Source organism: Gossypium arboreum, chromosome 8 (genome assembly GCF_025698485.1).
Source record: "Gossypium arboreum isolate Shixiya-1 chromosome 8, ASM2569848v2, whole genome shotgun sequence".
Lineage (NCBI taxonomy): Eukaryota > Viridiplantae > Streptophyta > Magnoliopsida > Malvales > Malvaceae > Gossypium > Gossypium arboreum.
Window position 1 is genome coordinate 132,584,329 of NC_069077.1, and position 22,697 is coordinate 132,607,025.

The following is a 22,697-nucleotide window of genomic DNA, read 5'->3' on the forward strand; positions in this document are numbered from 1 at the left end:
AGTTTTAAATTTTTAAATAATTTTTTACAATTTTTATGATTTCTAATATTTTTATGATTTTTACAATTTTTACAATTTCTAATAATTTTTATAATTTTTTTGTAGTTTTTAAAATTTTTATTATTTTTTACAATTTTGAAAATTTTAGTTTTTAAAAATTTTATTATTTTTACAATTTTGAAAAATTCTAACATATTTTAAAACTTTAACCAATTATATATTCATACATTTTAATTTTTTTATGATTTTAATAATTTCTTAAATGTTTTTATTTTTTCATCATCGTGACATAAATGTATGCCACATGGCATTTTATGATTGGTTGGATATCCCAATCGATATTTTTTAAAGTTCAAAGGACTTAATTGGGAATGTCTTATTACATTAGGGACTAAACTGGGCCTGTTTGATGACGTTAGGAATTGAAGTGGGCCAAAAAAATTTTAAGGACCAAAGTGAGAAAATATACTTTAGGAACCAAAGTGTGCATTAAGCCAATTTTAAAAGAAAATGAAGCTCCAACAATACATGTATTCCAGCCAAGGGCTGCACGAGGAGGTAGGGCCTTATGTCACAGGCCGCGAATCAAAACTCGTGACGAATGCACATAAAACATCTCATGGATGTCAATTGATTAAATGAGGCACATTTGACCCATTTGAACTAGCCCGATTTGTGGAACATGTGGAGAAACTCGTCTACTTGAAGCCTTAGTGGCCCAATGGAACACTCTAGGAAAACTAGAGTTACCATAATGAATATTGTCAATCCTAAGGGATAAGATTGTCTAAAGTTTAAATCCTTTAAGACTCTCATCTTGTAGATAGACTTTAATATTGAACATTAATGTAATTTAAACTGCACCGTTAAATCTGGAAGAACTCAATTATAAGTAGAGTCTCCCCCTTCATTTGTAATCATTCCCTTCAGAGTTATTAAATATACTTTGAGAGCATTTACTTAAGTATATACTTGGTGTGCTTAGGTTTTTTCTGTGGGTTTTCTATTCACTTTTTGCTTCTTCATTTGAAAGTATGCTTTCGTTTTATTTCTATACATTAAAGAACTTTCTTTGTAAATTTCCATTTGAAAGTAAAGTTAATTTAGGTGGATTTGAATCATCTAAAAACGCGTGATTTATCAGACTAAAATTCTAACATCATGAAACTTACATCTCCTTAATTTGATAAAATTATATTGATAAAATTGTAAAATATAAAATTTGTGTTTCTATCCCAAAAATTTACAATTCATATGAAATTTCTATATTTGCCCCTTGTTCTAACCTAGGCAAACATTATCATCAACTAAATTTTGCAGTCTCAACAGGCCAATGGATGGGAGAGGGAGGATATTCTTTGTCGTAAAATTTTTTCCCCAAATCTTTACAAAATTAGAACATAAATAAAAATACTGCTTATCTCAACATTTTATTATTTCGATTTTCCAAATCCGCTGTCTGACTCCTACACTTACTTTTCAATGTCTTATAAATCAAGTAATCGCTTGACAAGCAGCACATAAACTTTAGTTATTACCTTGAGATGAAGTCAAATTAAGAAGCCCAACAATTTATTATCCATCGTAATCATGTTATTTCCTTGAAATTAATTATTATTATTTTGTGTGTGATACAAAGCATAAAGGTTTTGGACTCGAGATTAGTGTTATATTCTGGTTAAGGTTACACTAAAAAATTGCTTCCTTAAAGTAGTTGTGTGATGTATGTATGGACAGACCGGAAGTGGTTGAGAGAGAAAGGAAAAATAGATAACTACACCCATATATACTTGTTGTTGTTGGTGTGGTGGAGGGAGTTGGGAGGATGCTTTCATGGACAGGAATAAAGAGACGGGGGGGGTCGACTGTGGATGAAGTAACATGTGGCGAGTGAGTGGAAAGGGGGAGAAATAGGAAGGAGAATGTGTATATACCTATATATCAGTTTATTGCAGGCAAGGGGGTGGTTCGAGTGGGTACTGTAAATGAGGTTTGACAAGATATGAAAGGCTCAATCGTTTTCCATCTTTCGGCTGCATTTGGACTTGGATGGAAGCTTTGATATAACCCACCACTCATTGCCTCCATCACTCTCCTCTCCCCCTCTTTCATTTTCCTAAATTATTAAATTGCCAACTTTTAACTGAGTTTAAGTGTTTTAATGCTTTGTTTTCTCTAACCCTGCTTATGAACACTATCCCACATGACATGACCTTAGCTTATATGCTTGAAGAATCATAATCAAGGCCCAACAGTACCCTTATTTATATATTTATATATTTACATATTTTGATATTTATAAAGCGCATCAGTAAAACCCTAACCTATATCTTTAAAAAAAATTTAAACATAACACAAAAAAAACTATGTTTGGAGCCTGCATTTGGACATCTCCATACCAAAACACTACATAAGAGATCCCAAAAATATTGAGATGAAATTGTTGGTTTTAATGGTTGAATTTATGTTTTTCTTTCCACTCTGCTAAAAGAAGTGCAATTCTTCATACATTTTCTCTCTTTTCATGAGCACAATTTTAGTGCATGCATTGTGTCAGTCGAAAACAAAAAAAATGCTGGTGAGGGGAGACAATAAAATATATATTTTTATATTCCTTTCTGATTTGACAAAAATTTTCCAGCCCTTTGTTCTCTCCTTGGGTACAAAAAAAGAATTGAAAATGTTGATATATTATGGAAAAATTCATATTATAATGAAAAATGTGAAACACACATATTAATATAATAGTTAATTGCTATTGATGGATGAAATTACTGATCATGTTAAATACAAAACCTTGAGACACATTTAACAACCAACATGGAGGAATGAAACATGATCCCGTGAAACATGATGCTACCAATCAATTAAGAACATTTTGTTAATGTTCTTCATCTATAACGATTATAATTATAGTCTTAGCATAATAAAATTATCCTTATCAAGTAACCAAACATGATAGTCATATATATCTTGATCCTGTGTATACCTTAGCTATAAAACATCATGACTTGAGACAGGATACATATCAAAAACATGATAGTCAATAAGAGAAATGATATATGTCCCCTTCAAACAGCTCTCTTACACATGCATCAAAAAGAGTATTTGCTCATAATTAACATATAAAAGTAAAACTAACTTGATTATAAAAAGAAAAACAAAGAAATACCGACTATTTGCTCATAATAAATGTCCTGGTCCTCTCTCTCCTTTCTTGTACACAACCTTATACCTCCGGCCCCTTAATAATTTGCCGTTACTGTGGCATTGGATAAAAACAATGGGTGTTAAGGTCTTGCGCACGTTCAACAAGATGAGACTGGAATAGTTTCCAGGAGGTGTATTGATTTTCCATCTAGCGTTTACTAGTTGACCCGAGACTGCGTCGACTCTCGCGTGGATGTGTGGAACACAAGTCGCAGAACGGCCTATATGCTGCAATAATAGGGACCTAACCTAGTTGCTACATTACCACGAAAAACTTGCAAGCAATTTTTAAGGAATCGAAGGAGAAGAAGGTTGTTGTTTGCCTTTCTTTGGGGGTTTTGGCAGAAATAATGGAAGGAGAAAGGGGAGTCTCAAATTATGAGATAAAAGTTTCGTTCTCAACCACACAGGCGATCCACGAAATGGGGTTTGTACAATATGAAGAAAACCAGATGATGAGTTTCATGGCTCCGGCGCAGTCTTCTCATCATCAAACATCTCAGGCTCTCAATCACGCCACGATTGGTAACAGTAGCACCACCAATTCCACCACCGTGGCGTTTGGTCATAACAACCAGGTATATTATAAGTTAGACAAGATAACTTTTACAGATTGCTGATCTTTGTATCTAATGTTGGTGTTGGTAAAATTTTAGGTAGGGAGGACCTTGGATCCCAAAGCTGTAGAGGGCGAGAATTACTCCAGTAACATCAACGATGGGAATAATAATTCATGGTATTTTTCATATCTTAGCTCTCCATTTTTTTTCTTTTTAATTTATAGAGTCAGGTTCTCTCTCAAGTGCATACGTACTGACAGAGACTCCCCACCCAAAACAATATTCAACACGCTATATAAGTATGCATCTTCTTGAGGTCTTTCCATAATCTAGGCTAAAAGGGTTATTGCTTCACTTGTTAATGGAATGCTTTTTTTTTTTTGGTAACAAAAGGGGGGAAAACCTAAAACATATTAGTAATAAGCCATATCTTCTTGCCTACCTAAACCAGCTACAGCATATCCATATATGTTGGTCCAACTTTCTCTTTCTTCTTAGTGGGCATGAAGAAGGATAGCCTTGATATGCATTTATACCCAAATCCATGGCATATATATATTTATTCCATTACAAAAAGGGTTAAAAAAGTTTGGGATTTGGCAGGTGGAGGAGGTCAACCTCAGAGAAGGGTAAAGTGAATAATAAGGTAAGGAGAAAGCTAAGAGAACCAAGGTTTTGTTTCCAAACGAGGAGCGATGTGGATGTGCTAGACGACGGTTACAAGTGGAGAAAATATGGGCAGAAGGTTGTCAAAAACAGCCTTCATCCAAGGTACTTTTGCTATATATGCTCGCTTTCCTTGTCACTGTATATGCATGGAGGGGATATAAGTAGCCAATTTTAAGCCAAGGTTAGATTAATAATATTCCCAATGTTATTAATCTTGAAGATATTTATAAGAAACTATTAGAATAGAATGTTCACAGTATACAGGCATAATATTGGAATATCATTTGTGTGGAAGGAGAGGGGAAGGATAGTGCTGGCATTATTTTCAAACTACGAATATTAACTTTAGTTGGATTTCTTTGTTTCTGTTTGTGCATGTTTGGTGGTTTCCCAGTTTGAAGTTGGTATATATATTAATTCGTCTAAGGTTTGCAGTATTTGAATCATGAATTCATTTGACTTGCATTAATGTCGCTGGTTTTTGCCTGAATAGTGGTCAAAGCACTTATTGGGTTAAAGTTAAGTTCTAAGTGGAATGGACTCATGGAACGTATGGTACTCTGAAAAAGATGGGCATGTAAACGTTTCTTTTTACATCTCTCACACACGAGTTAATTATTTCTGCACATGCACATATCATTAGTAGATAATTTTTGCTAATAGGTATGGGGTGAATACCTTTAGTTAAAAACTAAAGGTTGGGTTCATAAACATTTATAAACTACCTTTATAATATCTATATAAAATAATTTTAGTTAAATTATATTGATAGTGATTCCATTATTAGTAAATTTCATTTTCGGTTGTTTGCTATTAAATTGCTAATAGAGAGATAGCTTGTCAACTTTTAATTGGAATAATAATAACTTTAGCACTCAATATTTATATATTAAGTTAATTCAATCTTGATTCTAAAAATTTATCCCTTGGTATTTACCAATTGTGTATTTTGATCTTTTTGCAATTTTACTTTTTTGGTGACATTAATGGTTACTTTTAAAAGAATGAGAAAATATGAAAAATTTTATCTTGGATTTTTAGTATTTCTATTTTTGGTATATTTTCAATCAAATTTAACTGATAAATTTATTTCTAACTTTTAGGTGAAAAGATCATAAAAGAAAGTAAAACTATAAAAAAAAACCAAGATTACATTATATGTGAATATTGAGGGTTAAAGTTGCTATTATGTCAATTTTAAAAGTTGATATGTCATTTTTCAGTTAGCCATTTACTACAAGCGATCAAAAAAGACAAAGTCAAATAATTTAATAACTATTTTTAATTTTCCATAATTAAATAACTAAAATAAAAATACCAATAATTAAGTAATTACCAATATGCAATTTCCTAATTTCTTGTTATAGTATTTTGACTGCCGTATTTCAGAGATTTTACAATTTTAATGTACCTTACAGGTATAATAAAACTTTAAGATAAAATATCTCACCTCTCAAACTTTCATATTTTTTGTTACAATTTATTGTTTTCTCTATATTATTCTATCTAGACCAAGTTTTAGGAATGGTGATGAATAGTCTTGTTGGGGGATCAGTTTCTCTAGGAGAAATTTTTGACGTATCATCTATGGAGATGTCGATTCGGTCCTTCAACAATTGAAAATATTGTAAGGAGGGTTTGTCCCACTTCACAAAGAACTGTGTATGATTCACAAAGAGATGCCTCGACTATACGTGGATGTACGGTTGTGGCGTCCCTTTCCGTAAACCGTACACGACTTTTCACAAGGGGGACAAAACCTTCCCCGGAAGACAATATCTTCAATTGCTGAAGGATCAGATTGGTGTCCTCAAGGACAACATTTCGAAATATTCTCTCGGAGTATACGGTCCCGCTGAACACACACAAACATACTAGGGCTACAGGTGGGGATGAGTAAGCTTAGCTAGCTACTTATAAAGCAGATTTCCAAGTATTGTGTTTAATTTAGAAGCAAGTAATGATATGAGAAATGTGGTGCAAATAAGATGTAATATTGATTATGTGTTATATATTGGAGATGGCAGGAGTTACTATCGGTGTACGCAGAATAATTGCAGAGTGAAGAAGAGGGTTGAAAGATTATCGGAGGATTGTCGAATGGTGATTACTACTTACGAAGGCAGGCACAACCACTCTCCCTCTCATGATTCTAATTCTTCTGACCATCAACCCTTTTCCTCTTTCTAATTCATCTTTTTCATACACAAGTACGATTTTAAGTTATTATTATGGTTTTGTTTAGTTGGTTTATCCTAGTGGTTTAGATCACTAAATTTATAGCTTCAGTCCTTGTTTTCAAGTTTCACCCTCCTTTCTTGAGATCAATATTGTAAATATTTTATAAACACTTCATCAATGATAGGTCTCTTTTCTTTGTTTCTTTCTTTTTACGAATTCTGAAAAAATTATTTTCAGACATAAAAGATATTTTAATCTTAAAAGAAATTAAGAGTTGTACATTTCCTAATAATAATTGTTTGAATTAATAATTCGTCTTGATAATTATTATCTAATGAAATGGATATAAAATTGAGAGTTCAAAGTAAGAATATGTTTGGTACGTCCTTTTCAACTAAATTTAATTGGTGGGAATTTGATTCCAATATTTAATATGTAAAAATTAGTTTATTTTAAAATTTCTTTGAGACGTATTTTCCATAAACAATGGAAAGCAATTCCTTGAATAATTGATGGAAAGTTACTTTCCCATGTAAATGAATTTCAAGTCATATATCGAGAAAATTTTGTAAAATTTACATCTTCACAATCTTACATTAACATACAAGTCATTTTTAAATGAATTTAGATTCAACCAAAATGTGAACAAATCATATCTCGTGGATTAATTTGAATATTTGTTAATGATAAATATTATTATTCAAATATTTATTAATAATAAAATTATTGAAAATAAAATATATAAATACTATATTTTTATTTAATAAGAATAAATTTGTACAAATACTATTACATTGCCAACAAAGTGGTGAGCATGCCAAATGTGTTAATGTAATTTTTTAGAATTTTAATCAATAAAACGTTGTAAAGTAACTTTTTGACAATGACATTCTCATAAACCATATTTCATGTAATCATATTCCATTAGAATCATAATATGGGAAAGCAACAAATTCTTCTTAGTGTTGAAAAATAAGTATTGAAAAATTAAATCCTAAATTTAAGTAAGAAAATCTATTTGATATATTACTTAAAATTAAATATTTAGTATAATTAAATTTTTGATAAGGGATAATATAATCTAAAATGAAATGGAATAAAAAAATAATTGAATTTATTATGTATTAAGTGATAAGTAGATTCTATCTACTTATCATTTTCCAAATTTTTTGTAGAAAAATTTCTATCTATCTAGTAATTTTATTGCTAATTATTAACCATGTTAAAAATTAAACTATTGCACATATTAATTTTCAATTGTAATTTTTATTGTAAATTATTAAACACATTAAAAAATTAAATTATTGAAAATATTAATTTTAATACTTTAGATTTATATATAATAATTTTTTTATGTATGGTAGATTAAGTGTTAAAATTGAGCCAAACTTTTGAAGGGCGGCTTATAAGGGCAATATTTTTTAAATAGTTAAAAATGATATAAAATATTTTTATAAACTTGATTTAGTTTTTGAGATAAAATAAATGACTAACTTATTTGAAAAGAAAAGAAAATATAATTTGAAATGTGACAGTAGAGATTTAAAAAATTCTTACTTCATCTCTTTTAAAAATATTTAGTTTTTGTCGATTAAGTTTTAGCTCGATTAGCATGAGTATTGTTGCCAATATAAGAGGACCTGGGTTCAAGTGCGCTGAAGCACATTATCCTTCTATTTATGAATTGGAAAGGGACTATAAGTAGTTTTAAATATTGTGTTAAAAAATAGCAGATAGGATTAGATTATGATTTGGATTTTCAAGAACGAGAATCTTATGACATGTTGGGAATCTCTTATGAAAATCAACCATGACTGAAACGTATCTTAATGCCTGAAAATTGGATAAGGGACCCTCATTGAATGATAAGAAACTAATTACAACTTGGAATATTCAAGGAATATTTGTACATTCTCTTCTAGCTCAATTAGAGGAATTGAGGTTTCATTCGCATTCTTATGGATAGGCTAATAAATAAAAAGAAATAAAAGACAATACAATTCTAGATTTTTGAAGAGACTTATTTATTTATTTTATTTCGGACGAGCCGAGATAATAGGATGAACAACAAGGGTTTTATACCGAAAACTTTGTATTGCGCACATCACTTGAATGAACTTTAGAGAGTCACATAGAAGGGAATGAAGAAATGGAATATGAAAGAGAATACAAAGAAATAAATGAAAGAGGATCGGCTTCTATTTGTACTGTAGCTGAGATGAGTCTTGGTTATTTCTATCATTGAACTCTTATCACAATATATAATGAAATTGTTTAAAAAAAATAGTTTAACTTTTGTTTGATATTTTGAATAATTTAACTTTTATGATGAAAATGAATCAGGTCAAAATTAAGTTTTGAATATTTAAGCTCGATATCGGTTCATATTTTAAATTTGATCTAAATTTTTATTAAACTTATTTTATATATTTAATAATTTTTTATCTAAGTCCTCTAAAAAAATGGGACAAACCTTCGAAATCGGATACTTCAATAATACAACAAGTATTGGGCCCGAATAAGAAGCCTCAATAATACAACTTCTTTTTAGCACCCCAAAACATTGATCATCAAATTTAAACTTTAGAAACGCGAAAAAGAAGCCTGATAAAGAGGGATATAAAGGTAATTTCACCCGAACTCTATCTTCAAGCTCGGTAAGTAATCAAATATCTGCCACTTCACTCTCACTTTTGGGCGTAATCCCTTAAACCCTTCCCTTAGCCAAACAAACAAAAAAAAGAGAAAATGCTTCTCCAGCCTTCATCGTTGCTGAATCACCGTGTTTCGATCTCCTCAGCCGATTCTTACTCTCGGCAGCTCCCATGCCGGATTCCCAAGTTTATCCTTTCCAGAACCCCAAGTTTTCAGAAGCTGCCGATCACGTGTTCCATATCTCAAGTCCATAGCTATGGGACCGTGGACTTTGAAAGAAGGCCCATGGTCAAATGGAACGCTCTATATAAGAAAATATCGCTCATGGAAAACCCTGAATTGGGTTCTGCCTCTGTGTTGAATGAGTGGGAAAAAGGAGGTAGGAAGCTCACCAAGTGGGAGCTTTGTAGGGTTGTCAAGGAGTTAAGGAAGTACAAGCGTTTCAAGCAAGCACTTGAGGTAAACCCAACAAAAAAAAATAAAAGGAGGGAATTTTGTGTTCTCTTCTAGTGTGTTTCGATTTCTGGGTTTTTTTTTTTTTGGCAATCTGTTGTAGACAGCGATTGCTTGACTCTATAATTTACTTAATAATTACTGGGCAATCTAATTCTTCCCTAACTTTAGGTGCTTTGGTGTTTTGAATTGCATTTGTATGTGTTATTATTGGTGAAAGTTGAATTCTTTGTTGGTTGCTACATGAACCTATTACATTAGAGAGTGGAGTTAAAGCCTTTTTTATGAACCTTCTCAGTCTCTTCATTTCAATGAATCACCTGAACTGAAGGTCTTGTCTAGATGATGGATTTGCTGCAAGCTATAGTTACAGGGGTAAGGTAATATTGATGAATGCTCTTTGAGTTTGAGACACAGTTTGGGGTTTAAGTAGGACCAAAGAATATTTTACAGTTGATGCAACAGGTTTTTTAGGCATAGCTCTTAATATTCCTTCAAAATAAGTTGAGGAATCTATCTTAATTGACATAGGAGGTGCCCTAAACAACCAAAAAGATACACAATGTTGTGAGTGATTTTCTGTTTCTTCTTATAAAGCATAGTGAAATGAAGATAATTATTATTCAACTTATCAATGGTGTAGGATTTATCGTTTTTATCTTGTATTTGCACATTTTGGTGATATTTTTGGATGCTGAATTTAGAATGATTGCAAGTCTGTTGTAAAATTAAGGCAAAATAGCGAATTGTTGTACATTTATCAGAGCCTAGTTCACAGTAAAAGGCTAAGTAGACGTTGTTGTTGTTGATCACTGTAGTGGATGGCCTGGTAGAATTGTCAATTTGTTTTAGGGAAGTTAAAATTAGTTATCGCTTTTATTCAGTAGAGTTGTTGATGTACTTCCATCAGGCATATTTTTAAAAACTTTTCCAAAATTGTACAGGTGTATGAGTGGATGAACAATAGAGGAGAGAGGTTTAGATTTTCTGCTAGTGATGCTGCAATTCAGTTAGACCTTATTTCTAAGGTGCGTGGAGTTTCAAGTGCCGAAGATTTCTTCCTTCAACTCCCTGATACTTTGAAGGACAAGAGAATCTATGGGGCCCTTCTGAATGCCTATGTGCGGGCAAGAATGCAAGAAAAGGCAGAATCTTTAATTGACAATATGAGGAATAAAGGTTATGCCTTGCATCCCCTTCCGTTTAATGTGATGATGACTCTATATATGAACCTTAAGGAGTATGATAAAGTTGAGTCAATGATTTCTGAAATGATGGAAAAAAACGTACGTCTAGATATATATTCCTATAACATCTGGTTGTCATCTTGTGGATCCCAAGGATATGTGGAAAGAATGGAACAAGTATATGAGCAGATGAAAGAAGATCGGAGTATCAATCCAAACTGGACTACATTTAGCACAATGGCTACCATGTATATCAAGATGGGACTGTCTGAAAAAGCTGAAGAATGCTTGAGAAATGTAGAGAGTAGGATCACCGGTCGGGATCGTATACCATATCATTACCTTATTACACTTTATGGTACTGTTGGTAATAAAGAGGAGGTGTATCGGATATGGAAGGTTTACAAATCTATTTTCCCCAGTATTCCAAATTTGGGTTATCATGCTATGATATCATCTCTGGTTAGGGCCAGTGATATTGAAGGGGCAGAAAAGATTTATGAAGAGTGGCTATCAGTTAAAACATCTTATGACCCTAGAATAGCAAATCTTCTAATGGGGTTGTATGTTAAAGAAGGAAACTTGGATAAAGCTCAGAGCTTTTTCAATCACATAGCTGATGTGGGAGGAAAGCCAAATTCAAGCTCATGGGAGATTCTTGCTGAAGGGAATATTCAAGAGGAGAGAATCGATGAGGCTCTATCTTGCCTAAAGGAAGCTTTTGCAACTGAAGGTTCAAGAAGTTGGAGGCCAAAGCCAACAAATGTTTCTGCCTTCTTTAATCTCTGTGATGAAAAAGAGGACACGGAAACTAGGGAGGTTGTGGTGGGATTGTTACGGCAATCAGGATATCTCAAAAATGAAGCTTATGCATCACAAATTGGCTTATCTGATGGTGCTGTTGAAAGTGTATTGCCAACGTATAGTTCAGGCGATGAGAATCAGGATGATGATTCGGAGGTGCTTCTCAACCAACTGCAGGGCAGTGCGTGATAACCTATTATTTAAAATCTATAAGTGCAGGGAAAGTTTTGTATCTATCTTATCATGGAAGTCACGAGTTAGCATATGCTCTGATGTTGGCAAGGAAAGTGAACTTATAGCCATTTCTCCCAACCATTTTGTGCAGGGGAAGATACACTTGGCAGGTAAAAAACTCACCTACATGAATTCTTGCTGGAGCCCTTTCCTTTGCCCTTGTTTCAAATGTATGAATTTTCCAATTTAAGCTGCTCAAGTGGCAAGAGTTTTCTTCCATTTGTGGAAGGGATATGGATAGTTTATCATTCTCATGACTTGGAATCCATAAACTGTTGCCATTGATAAAATCTTCTAGCACCTTAGGAATTTTCATTGAACATATCTGGGAAAGCTGATTGAACCTATATGTAGGGCTTCAAAATCTTAAAACTGTTTTGGTCCCAAGTCATACATCATTTATCAACTATAATTTTTTTTCTGAAAAAAGGAAGAGTTTTGAGGATTTTTTTGTTAATGATTTTGTAAGACATTTTCAAGTTACTTTTATTTCGGTTTAAATCTCCAAAGTTGATTGAAATCATCATTATGCTGAGATCTAAGTGAAAGTGCTCAAGTGGTTCTAAGGAAAAATATTTTTAATATCTGATGCTTTGATCATTGATGAGAAGTGAGAGCAAAGGTGGGTCAAATAGAAAAAAGAAAAAAAGAGAAAAAAAACGAATCCCAGTTTTGCAAGTTTCGTTGCTAATTTGATTATCACAAACTACAGTGTTTTGATGTGTAAAACAAAGTGGTGCATCATTTTTCTGTTTTCCAGCTGGAATATTTATATCAGGCTATACCCTCAATGAGCATTCATACATGGAAGAATCATATCATCACCACACACTAGATGATGTTTCAGAAGGTCAAAATTTTGACAAGTCCGTGAATCCAAACAAAAGCAGACAAATAAAGCAGACCCGTGGCCAGGGTAGTCTTCATCTTCTAAGTTATTGTTTTGTTGTTAATTTTCTGCACAAAAGTCATGCAACATCCCTGATCTAGTACAGAAGTTGCCAAGCATATCCTATGGGCTATTATTTGGTACTAAGTTTAAGAAGATAACATGTCTCTCTTTAGATATATTTAAAATTTTTTAAAAAATTAGGCACATGTTGTTATCTTTATAATTTATTCTTTCCACTACACACTCATAATCCTGAATATATATATATATATATATATATATATTATAAATTGGCATCAAAATTCAAAACCCTGAATATATATTACAAATTAGTATCAAAATTCAAAATGTTTTAATTGAGTTTTTAAAGTATCAATTATCATATCAATCAAATCTTTTGATAATCTAATTATTAGCCTAGTCATAAAATGATCAAATCTTCTCGTTAACCTAATTATTAGCTTAGTCATAAAATGAATATTTGAATTTGATGTGAAACATATTTAAAATGTATTACATTGATAGTTTGAATTTGACATGAAATATATAATTAAATTATAAATATATATATTTACCACCAACAACTTAATTCTGACATAATGACATGTTGGTTTTATTATTACTATTATTTAACATGACAAACTTAAGTTACCATTACGATAAGAGTATATACTTTTATTTAGAGTTTGATCAAGATATTTTAAATATATTCAACTTTAAAACTAATATTTAACATCTAAATGAAATAATAAATTTACAAAAGTAGTTATTTATTTAACACTACATGTAAAAATTAATGAAGTTTGGAATTAATTTAAAGTTGAAGTCATGTTTGAGGATGTTTGGCATATAATATAATATATAATTTGTTATAGGGAAAGAGCATCCTAGAAAAGAAGGAGAAAAGCATAGGCCGAATACATGGTACCCATCCCAAAAAAACATAACAGATCCAATCTGCTTAGATTTGGAACACATGCTGCAAAGTGCAAGTATCTTTCAGAGACAGGACCCACAAATTACAATCAACATTTTCCCACATGAAATCACATGATGGCCATTGCATGCCATCACCACTACAACATTAGCTACAATTTAATCACGGGAAACCTTTCAAGCAAAATGACTTTAATCCCCAAATCAACCACCTTTCTCTTCCTTTTAGCACAAGTTTCCAAATTTTAATATCGATTTGATGATGTATTTTCTATATGAAAACAACACATTTTAACCTATTAATTTCACCTTCACCTCAAAATCAAGTCATATAGAGTCATTTTCAATAAATAAATACCTTTGAACTCGTGTACCAGCCTCTTATTGGTAAAATCCCACGTTTCTTCACCAAATGGGTACTCCTTTCATTGAAAATACCTACCCTTTAACGACCACCTTACCTGTTTTATAAATATTTTACCTCAACCAGAGAAGCCACGCAACACATTCAACTCTTTTCTGGTCCTAAAAACCTTCTCAGCCATGGCAGAGCTAGACAACCCAAATGTGATGTCAAATCTCATAACTTTCTTGTCTTCTCTCATCCAAAATGTGGCTGAATCCAACGATCTAAACTGTGGGTTCCAGGCTCAGAAGATTTCAGTTTTTCATGGCCTAACAAGCCCAACCATCTCCATTCAAAGCTACCTACACAGAATTTACAAGTACGCCAATTGCAGCCCCTCTTGCTTTATTGTTGCTTATGTTTATCTTGATCGGTTTGCTCAAAGGCAACCCTCCTTGCCCATCAATTCTTTCAACGTTCATCGCTTGCTTATTACGAGTGTGATGGTTGCTGCAAAGTTCATGGATGATATGTAAGTGTTCTTAACTTGTTTGTATAAATCACTCAAAGAATTATTGGATTTCATTTATGGGTTTTGGGTCTTTAGATACTTTGATCTCTTCCATGTTCTTTGAATTATGACTGAATTTAAGCTCTTTTTTTTTTTTTGGTTCTTTTCTTTTTGACCTTTTCCCCCTTAGTTGAAGTCAAATGATTAGACATGGTGGAATTGTAGAGCCATTGAATTTGCCAGAAGAATGATTTCTTTGCCGTTCCAACAAATTGTAGGCATGTGAATCCTGGCTGTCCTTCTGACAGTCAGAAAACAATATATATACACACACAAAGTTGTTTCTGCAAAGAAGCCTATAATTGAAGTTCAGTGTGATAGGCCAACCTGTTCATTTTTTTGGTTCCTTTTGACCATACACTTCAAATATTCTGGAAAAAAAGAAAAAGTAAGACAAAGTGGATAATACACTTTTAATATTCTACCAAAGTACCAAACATTGAGTTTGACCTGACTTTTGGAACATTTATCTTTGCAGGTATTACAACAACGCTTTCTATGCAAAAGTAGGAGGAATCAGTACAACAGAAATGAACTTCCTTGAAGTGGATTTTTTATTTGGGTTGGGATTCCATTTAAATGTAAACCTCAAAACCTTTCACACCTACTATTCCTACCTGCAAAGACAGATGATGATGATGTTGCAACCTCCACCACCAAGTACTGCACCAGAATCCTCTATAGAGTCCACATTGAAAGTCCATTTGTGCTTTAGTGACGAGGAATCCACATCTCATCAAAAGGAACAACTAGCTGTTTAAGGCCTTCAATTTAGTGTTTAGCTCTCAATGTCGTTTCAATTTTGGCGTTTTCTTGTGGATTTCCTTTTTTTTTTTTTTGGGGGGGGGGGGGTTGGATCTCAAATTGTTTATGCATGTACAGATACTGGGAGTTGCTTTCTTTTTTACAGCCTGGCTATATACATATATGTAAGTCTTTTTTTCTTTCTTCTGAATTTATTACTCCTGCTTTGTTTTGATTCATGATTGTGGCCTTTTTTTTTCAATGATGAGGAAAATTGTAAATTCCTTTAACACGTTGTAAGGTTCATTTTCATTGATGCTCCTCATTTTCCTCCCAATTCTAGTTATTGTAAGGGAGTAATTTTGATTGATACCACATGCCGTTGTTCACGTTAAGATTCTCAAGTATTAAGACTTTGGGTTGAACAAAGAATGAAAGAAAAATATGCTGCTTTAAAAATTCTTTTGGGAGAATTACCATTTTGAATTTAGATTTCGAATTAATTGTTGGAATTATTTTAAAATTTAATTTTTTTAACTTTATTAGGGTGATATTCAAATTAATCCAATAATAATTTCAAGTTCAAGTTAAAATTAATATATATATATATATATAACATGTGCAATCACATTTACAAGCAAGGTTGAGTGGCTTAGGATACTTCTCTCTTCGGTGGCATGGGGAAACGAATTTAGCATAGCTTAGGGTTTAATGCTAGGCTAGTCTAGGGACAGTCGGCCCACCAATACTCCAAATCTTTAGCTAAGGTGGTCTCATCTTTCCAGTAGTGAAGAGCACAAGGTTTTGTTTTCCAATGGTTTTGTGATATAATCGGGTTATCTCAATCTTCTTCGTTTCAAGTAAATCACAAATATTTATATAAAAGATTAAAATCCACTTCCATATTATTTTTTTTTGCAAAATACCCTTTTGCTAATTAATCCTTCCAAAAATAAATCATGAATTAAATTTTTTTAGTAATGCTTAATAAAATTAGGCCAGTGAAAAAGGTAATTGACAAAAAATAAAATATAATTGCAACAACGACTCTCTTTCGTTAACGCAAATTATTAGTTGACTGATTTGATTATTAATAATGCTGGCATGGTTAACGGCAACCAATAGAAAATGGCACTTGACATTATTCTTAAGCTTTTTGGAAATCTCATTCAAATTATCTTGTCATTGGTGATATGATTGTAGGTTTTGTTTTTGGGAGAGTTTTAATTTGGTTAGCACCACCTCCTCAACTTGGATTCAAAATGGGTGGAGCCAAAACAGGAAGTTTGAAAATACAAGATTCCTTTGTTGATTAGCCACAAACTTTAACTCCTTGAAGTTATTCATTTAAGTATTCTTCATTATGATCTTCTCTTTTTAACACTTAAAAGACTTAACTTTTTGACCTAAAAATGTATCAAATCACGTTGTTATGGTATCTAAGGATTTAGGTTTTGGGTTGACTATCTTAAGTTTAGGTAGAGAAGAGCAATTGTTGGTTAAAATCAAGGAAACCAATTAAATCGATCCAATCAGTTTAGTTGATTTTGGTTTGAACGATTTTTCAGTTATGAGTTTGATTTTGTTGGTTATTTCAATTATCAATTTTTAAATTTTCAAATTGACTTGGTCAAAAAAAATACTTAATTTAATATATATTTAATTATTTAAAATATATTTAAAATTTATAATATATAAATAAATATATATTATCTAAGCCCAATAATTAAAGTTGGTTAACTGGCCAACCTAAAGTTGATTTGGTCATATAGGTTTTTGAGCTCTAATTCAGTTGAGTCAATTTTTGTAGAATATGATCAATTAAGTCGGTTTATTAAAAACACCAACCGAAAAGGCCTAATGCTCTCCCTTAGGTTTAGGAGTATAACCTATCTATCGGCCACTGATAACTATTTAAAGCCACCTCCTTTGGCAACGTTTTAGCTTCTGCACATTTTTTAGACATTAATGCACCACCAACTACAACATCTACAATAGACTTAAGTAGATGTAACAACCCATTATAAAATGCTTGAACTTCTATCTATTTGAGCATACCATAATATGAACATTTTTGTGATAAGTTGTTGAAACGTTCTCAAGACTCATATAAAGACTCAAATTCAAACTACATAAAGTTATTTATTACATTTTTAAGCTTGGTAGTCTTCTTTACAAGTATCTATGGATCCTGGTAGTAAAGAGTTTAACCATAATCTGGATTTGTCCCTAAGTGAAAAAGGAAATAATGCAAGTCTAATAAGATCATCAATCACTCTAGGAGACTTGCAGGTTTGACATACATCTAAGAAATTAGAGAGATGTAAGTTAGGATCCTAACTAGGCAGTCCATGACATTGTGTAGAATTTTGGAGCATAGTTAAGCTAATTGGCTTAATTACAAAAGTATCGATATTGAAAGCAAGCCTTTTAATTAGAAGAAACTAAGTTACTATACTTTGTCACATCCTAAAAATCTGGTTAGTAGAAATTGGGTTAGTGAACAGAGAGCGTGGACGCACCCTGTTTTTAAATAAATGTTGTAGGATTGTATTAAGTAAATTGATCTGGTTTAGTGGTTAGGTGTTTGATTATGTGTTTGAGGTCTTGTGTTTGATTCCCTTCCTTTAGGATTTTCTTTATTAATTTTTATTCCATATTTGATTTGTTTCGTAAGGGTTATCTTTAATTTTTGTAAATTATTGGTAAGAACAGGCTTGTTGATTTAATGGTGAGGCATTAGCTACTCTTTGGTTTTAAGTCCAAATCTTGTTATGTGCAAAAGTGAAATTATTTTTACTTCTCGTTTGTTGTGTCGCCCATGCTGTCAGAGTGTGGCTCAAATTCAAACTTTGACCAATTAAATAAGGATGGTAGTCAAATCTGATTAGTTGTGGTATTGTGATTATTTTTTTAATATTTGATAAAATTATTTCCTAAAAATCCTCCTTTGTTTTCTTTTCTCGCTTTCTCCACTATTGCCTTCACTTCCATTTTTCTTTTTGTTATTGGGAAATTTTTTTCTACCATTTATTTTTGCTTCTCTATCTCTCTAAAATTTTCTTTGTATTCTTCATGTTAGTCCCTTTGATTTATCTTTCGCCGTCTCTTTAGTCTTTCATTCTGTTACTATTTCGACAGGTGTCATCACCTCTTCTGGATTCGTTGCTAGTTATGCGTGGCAAGAGAGTTGGTAAAATCATCGTATTTTCTTTTCTTTTATAAGTATTGTTCATGTTTTTTTAAAGGGTGCTATTTTATTTTGATTTTTCTAAGAAGGTTTTGGTATATTGTTGAGTTTGGTTATGGAGGTTTGATTGTTTTCTTTTGTGTAATTCTATTTAGGTAAAGGTTGTGTGATGCATATCCCTCTAACGAATTGGTTTCGAATATTTCTTTTCTAGGGTAAGTGTTAAACACTAGAGTTTAGGGGCTAATTGTGATAACTTAGTTGCAAGGGTCGAATGTCCGTTGCTTTTGGCCATATGTTTTTGGTATGAGTAAGGGTTGATTCTTGTGATTGATTGATAATTGGTTTAGTTTGGATGTTGTATGTAGGAATTGTAAATGTTGTTGTAGCGTCAGCATCGCGTTACAGTCAGGTGTGTGACTTGAACTCAAAAAACCTGTGAAATTATGTGAAATCCAAATTGGTAGTCAATGCCACACAACTTTGTGTCTAGCCATGTGCCAAGTCATATGAGCCATACGAGCGTGCGCTTGATTGTGTGCTTGACTGTGTGGGCCATACTGTAACACCCCTAACCCGTCTCTGTCGCCGGATTGGGATTATGGAGTGTTATAGTACAAATTAGGACATTTATCATCAAATAGAAACAAAATATAATAAATGATAACATTCAATGGCTTATAAAAATCAGGGTAAACATACACTTACGGGCCTTAAATCGAGCTTAGGGGCCCTAAAAATAGTTTGGGAATAATTCAAGACTAATTTAAATCAAAATAGAAAAATATACAAAAATTTGAAAAATTTTAGAAATCGGGGTCACATGGCCGTGTGGCCAGACCGTGTAACTAACTGTGACTGTGTGAAAAATTGTGCACCTAAAAATTTATAAGGCACATGGCCGTGTGGAATAGCCTAGGCTGTGTGCACCTTAAATAACTTTTAAAATAAGGAAAACTTTCATCCAACACTTAGATTCCAAGCCATATCAAAATCAACCATTTCCATACTTTAAAAACACATTTAAACAAGCCTAAAATATTCCAAAACAATTAACCTAAGTGCCTAACCAATGTGTCCTCATTGACACCACGATGCAATTATCAATCTCAATTCATTTGACACATCAACTAATTTGCATTCAAATTCATAAGTTTATATATAGAACTCATGCCAAACTTATCATTTCTTCCTAATCATTCACATTCATTCATACCATGATTCAAACACTTAAATAATGTTTATATCAAATGACTAAAACAACTTTATATGAACATATTCACACCAAGATTAAAGGTACATACACAATTAAGCTTATACCAAGCTTAAAACGTAACATTTGTAGTAAGTATCCAAACATATACAAATACACCTATTACATATACATTCAATGGTTCCAAACACTCATTGGACACACACAAACATGCCAAATCAATCAACCTATATATTCTAACCAATATGCTATTCAAAGGCACCTCAACTTAAAATAATTTACTTTCACTTCATAACATAAGCTTACTTTACTACAATCATAAACATTTCAACCATTTCAACCACAAATATAAACATGTCTAAAACATACATTTACATGTCACTCAAAGTGACCAAAAGACACTTATTTACAAAGCTTTACAAGTCCACCCCAAAACATAATCACCAAAAGATATGAACAAACCAAATGGACCAAGGAACATATTTATGACACCTATTACATATGAGCCTTATACATGCCATTTATAACCATAGCCAAAATGTTTAAAAACTACAAAAATGATCAATGAATAGTGTGATAGGGTTCCAACAAGATTCCAACAGAATGACCTTTCCGATGATATACAAAATAAAGGAACAACAACCACGTAAACATATAATGCTTAGTAAGTTCGTATAAAGAAACTTAAACTTACCATTCCTTAATATTAAATCATTCAATCATACTCATTAAATCACATAGCACTTACCTTTCCTAACGCCACAATTCACATCGTTAGTATATATATTAACAATACATCGTTTATGAACATCGTTAGTATATATATTAACAATACATCTTTTATGAACATGGTATACAACATGAATTATTTATAATTACTCATATTGCATCATATATGTGATTAATGCTCTTTTTCCATGCATTATTAAAGCTCACCTTACCATTTCGTATGATCATCGTTATCCATAATTTCATATATAAGCTTTTACATTCATTTACTTACCCGTTGATATAGAATCACACTAAATACTTAGGAACACCTTTCCATAGAACCATAACCTTTTCAAAAATGCTCACACGAGCTGTGAAATGGGCCTACTCACACGAGCTATAGAGAATCCGCGAAAAATGCAATACCTCAGTCATCGGTAGGACATCCAAGACCAGCAATCGAAATATATAATCCCTAATGACATGTCATTTCTATCCTAAGCATTCTTTAGGTTCAAACAAGGTTATAAACCGTCAAGTATTCAAGTCATCATATTATTGCCGAATCAATTATTTTTAACATAACATTAACTAAAAATTAATCTATCAATAATTAATAAGCATATATCTCATATGAACTTACCCCGATTACAACGGCTGTATTAACAAAGTCGAAAACTATTCCGATAAACTTCCGTTTTCCTTGATACACGTCTGATTGATTCTTTTCTTGATCTAAATAGTAATTTAATTCAATTAAATATTTCAAACAATCTAAAATCATTAACTTTAATTTATTATTCACTTTAATATGAAATAACAAAATTATTCCTAACATTTTAACTTTATACCATTTAGTCCTTAAACCCATGACATGAAAATTCACCATTTTTCTAACCAAAATATGCCAGCCTAATTTTCTCTATATAGGATACAAATGACATGTCATTACGGTTACCATGTTTCAGGTGCTAGTACTGAATGTCCTACCGATGTCTGAGTTTCAACATTTATTGCGGATACTAGTTAGCTTGTGTAAGTGGCATCATGTAGCTACATTCCGACTGTCAACTTGTGTGAGCGGCATCGTATAGCTACATTCTGACCGTCAGCTTGTGTGAGTAGACCCATTTATGGCTCGAGTGAACATCTATGTAAAGGAAAAGGAAAGGAAATGGTTTCGACCATGTGTTAGCACTTTGTGTAAGCTTCTCACGTATCTGACATTATTCGAAGTGGTTCAATGGGCATGTAAATGGAAGGAATGGTAAGAGTTTCGATTGAATAGACCATGAATTTATGGAAAGGTATGTATTAATGATAAACAAAGTATGATTAACTATGTTATGGAAAGAATGAGTTCAAATGTGCTATGTTCATGAAATCTATCTTATCATGAAATGATTTTGCTAAGTTATGTGTTTAATCACTAACTTGTATTGTTGATGATGCTTAGGCTTGTGCTAAGCTATGTTGGATTGATTCATGTCTATTTTTAAGATTATGCATTGACATGGTAAGCTTTTTTCGTGATTTACGAACTTACTAAGCATTATATGCTTATGATATTGTTCTTTTTTTTATGTTTTTTATATTATCAGAAGCTCGGTCGGTTTGGAAGCTCATAGGAGACCTATCACACTATCCAACAATTATATCGGTAGATTTTGATGTTTTGGTCATGGTTATAATAGCATGTATAGGTGGAATTGGGTTAATGATTTAGTTGTTGTTTTTGGCATGTATATATGGTATATGGTTGGTATACTTTTGGCATTTTGATGCTTTGATGGTTTGTATTGATATGGCTAAGTGGATGTATGTTTTGAGTGACCAAATTTGGTATGTTCATAATGTGGCCAAGTGGGTTATGCTTTGATGTAGTTATGAGTTATTTGTGTTGGCATAAATGTGGTCAGATATGGTAAGTTTGGTTTGGTAATCAGTAGTTGTGTATGGTTGAATTATGGATAAATATGCACATGTTTAGATAGGTTTGATAAATTGTGATTAAGGTACCTTTTGGCACATTGGTTGTATGGTTATTTGGTCTATTGAAATGGTCTTATTATGCATGTTTTGGTGCCTTAATTCTAGGTGCAATTGGCTTGTAGGTATGTGTAGGAATTGGGTGAAAGAAA

General features: G+C 32.2%; 3 protein-coding genes across 5 annotated transcripts; all 3 read left to right on the top strand.

The window, feature by feature from the left end:
- The first annotated feature begins 3,131 nt into the window (after positions 1-3,131).
- Positions 3,132-6,816, top strand: LOC108450876 (probable WRKY transcription factor 12). Of its 2 annotated transcripts, none has more exons than XM_017748643.2 (4): positions 3,132-3,788; positions 3,867-3,946; positions 4,374-4,541; positions 6,467-6,816. In XM_017748643.2, the coding sequence occupies exons 1-4, from the start codon at positions 3,561-3,563 to the stop codon at positions 6,627-6,629; spliced, it is 639 nt and encodes a 212-aa protein (XP_017604132.1). In that variant the 5' UTR covers positions 3,132-3,560; the 3' UTR covers positions 6,630-6,816. The 2 variants fall into 2 exon arrangements, with proteins under 2 accessions (XP_017604132.1, XP_052874185.1); XM_053018225.1 differs by having other exon boundaries at positions 3,133-3,788; positions 6,460-6,629.
- A 2,421-nt stretch (positions 6,817-9,237) lies between these two features.
- Positions 9,238-13,003, top strand: LOC108453450 (pentatricopeptide repeat-containing protein At1g02150). 2 transcript variants are annotated; one of them, XR_001866558.2, is made up of 3 exons: positions 9,238-9,734; positions 10,673-12,063; positions 12,714-13,003. XR_001866558.2 is itself a non-coding variant. In XM_017751555.2 (2 exons), exons 1-2 carry the CDS (start codon positions 9,369-9,371, stop codon positions 11,906-11,908), a joined length of 1,602 nt encoding a protein of 533 aa, XP_017607044.1. In that variant the 5' UTR covers positions 9,238-9,368; the 3' UTR covers positions 11,909-12,243. The 2 variants fall into 2 exon arrangements, 1 of the variants encoding a protein (XP_017607044.1); XM_017751555.2 differs by lacking the exon at positions 12,714-13,003 and having other exon boundaries at positions 10,673-12,243.
- A 922-nt stretch (positions 13,004-13,925) lies between these two features.
- On the top strand, positions 13,926-15,732 carry LOC108452161 (cyclin-U4-1-like). Its single transcript, XM_017749921.2, has 2 exons — positions 13,926-14,659; positions 15,177-15,732. Exons 1-2 carry the CDS (start codon positions 14,325-14,327, stop codon positions 15,457-15,459), a joined length of 618 nt encoding a protein of 205 aa, XP_017605410.1. The 5' UTR covers positions 13,926-14,324; the 3' UTR covers positions 15,460-15,732.
- Positions 15,733-22,697: the final 6,965 nt, after the last annotated feature.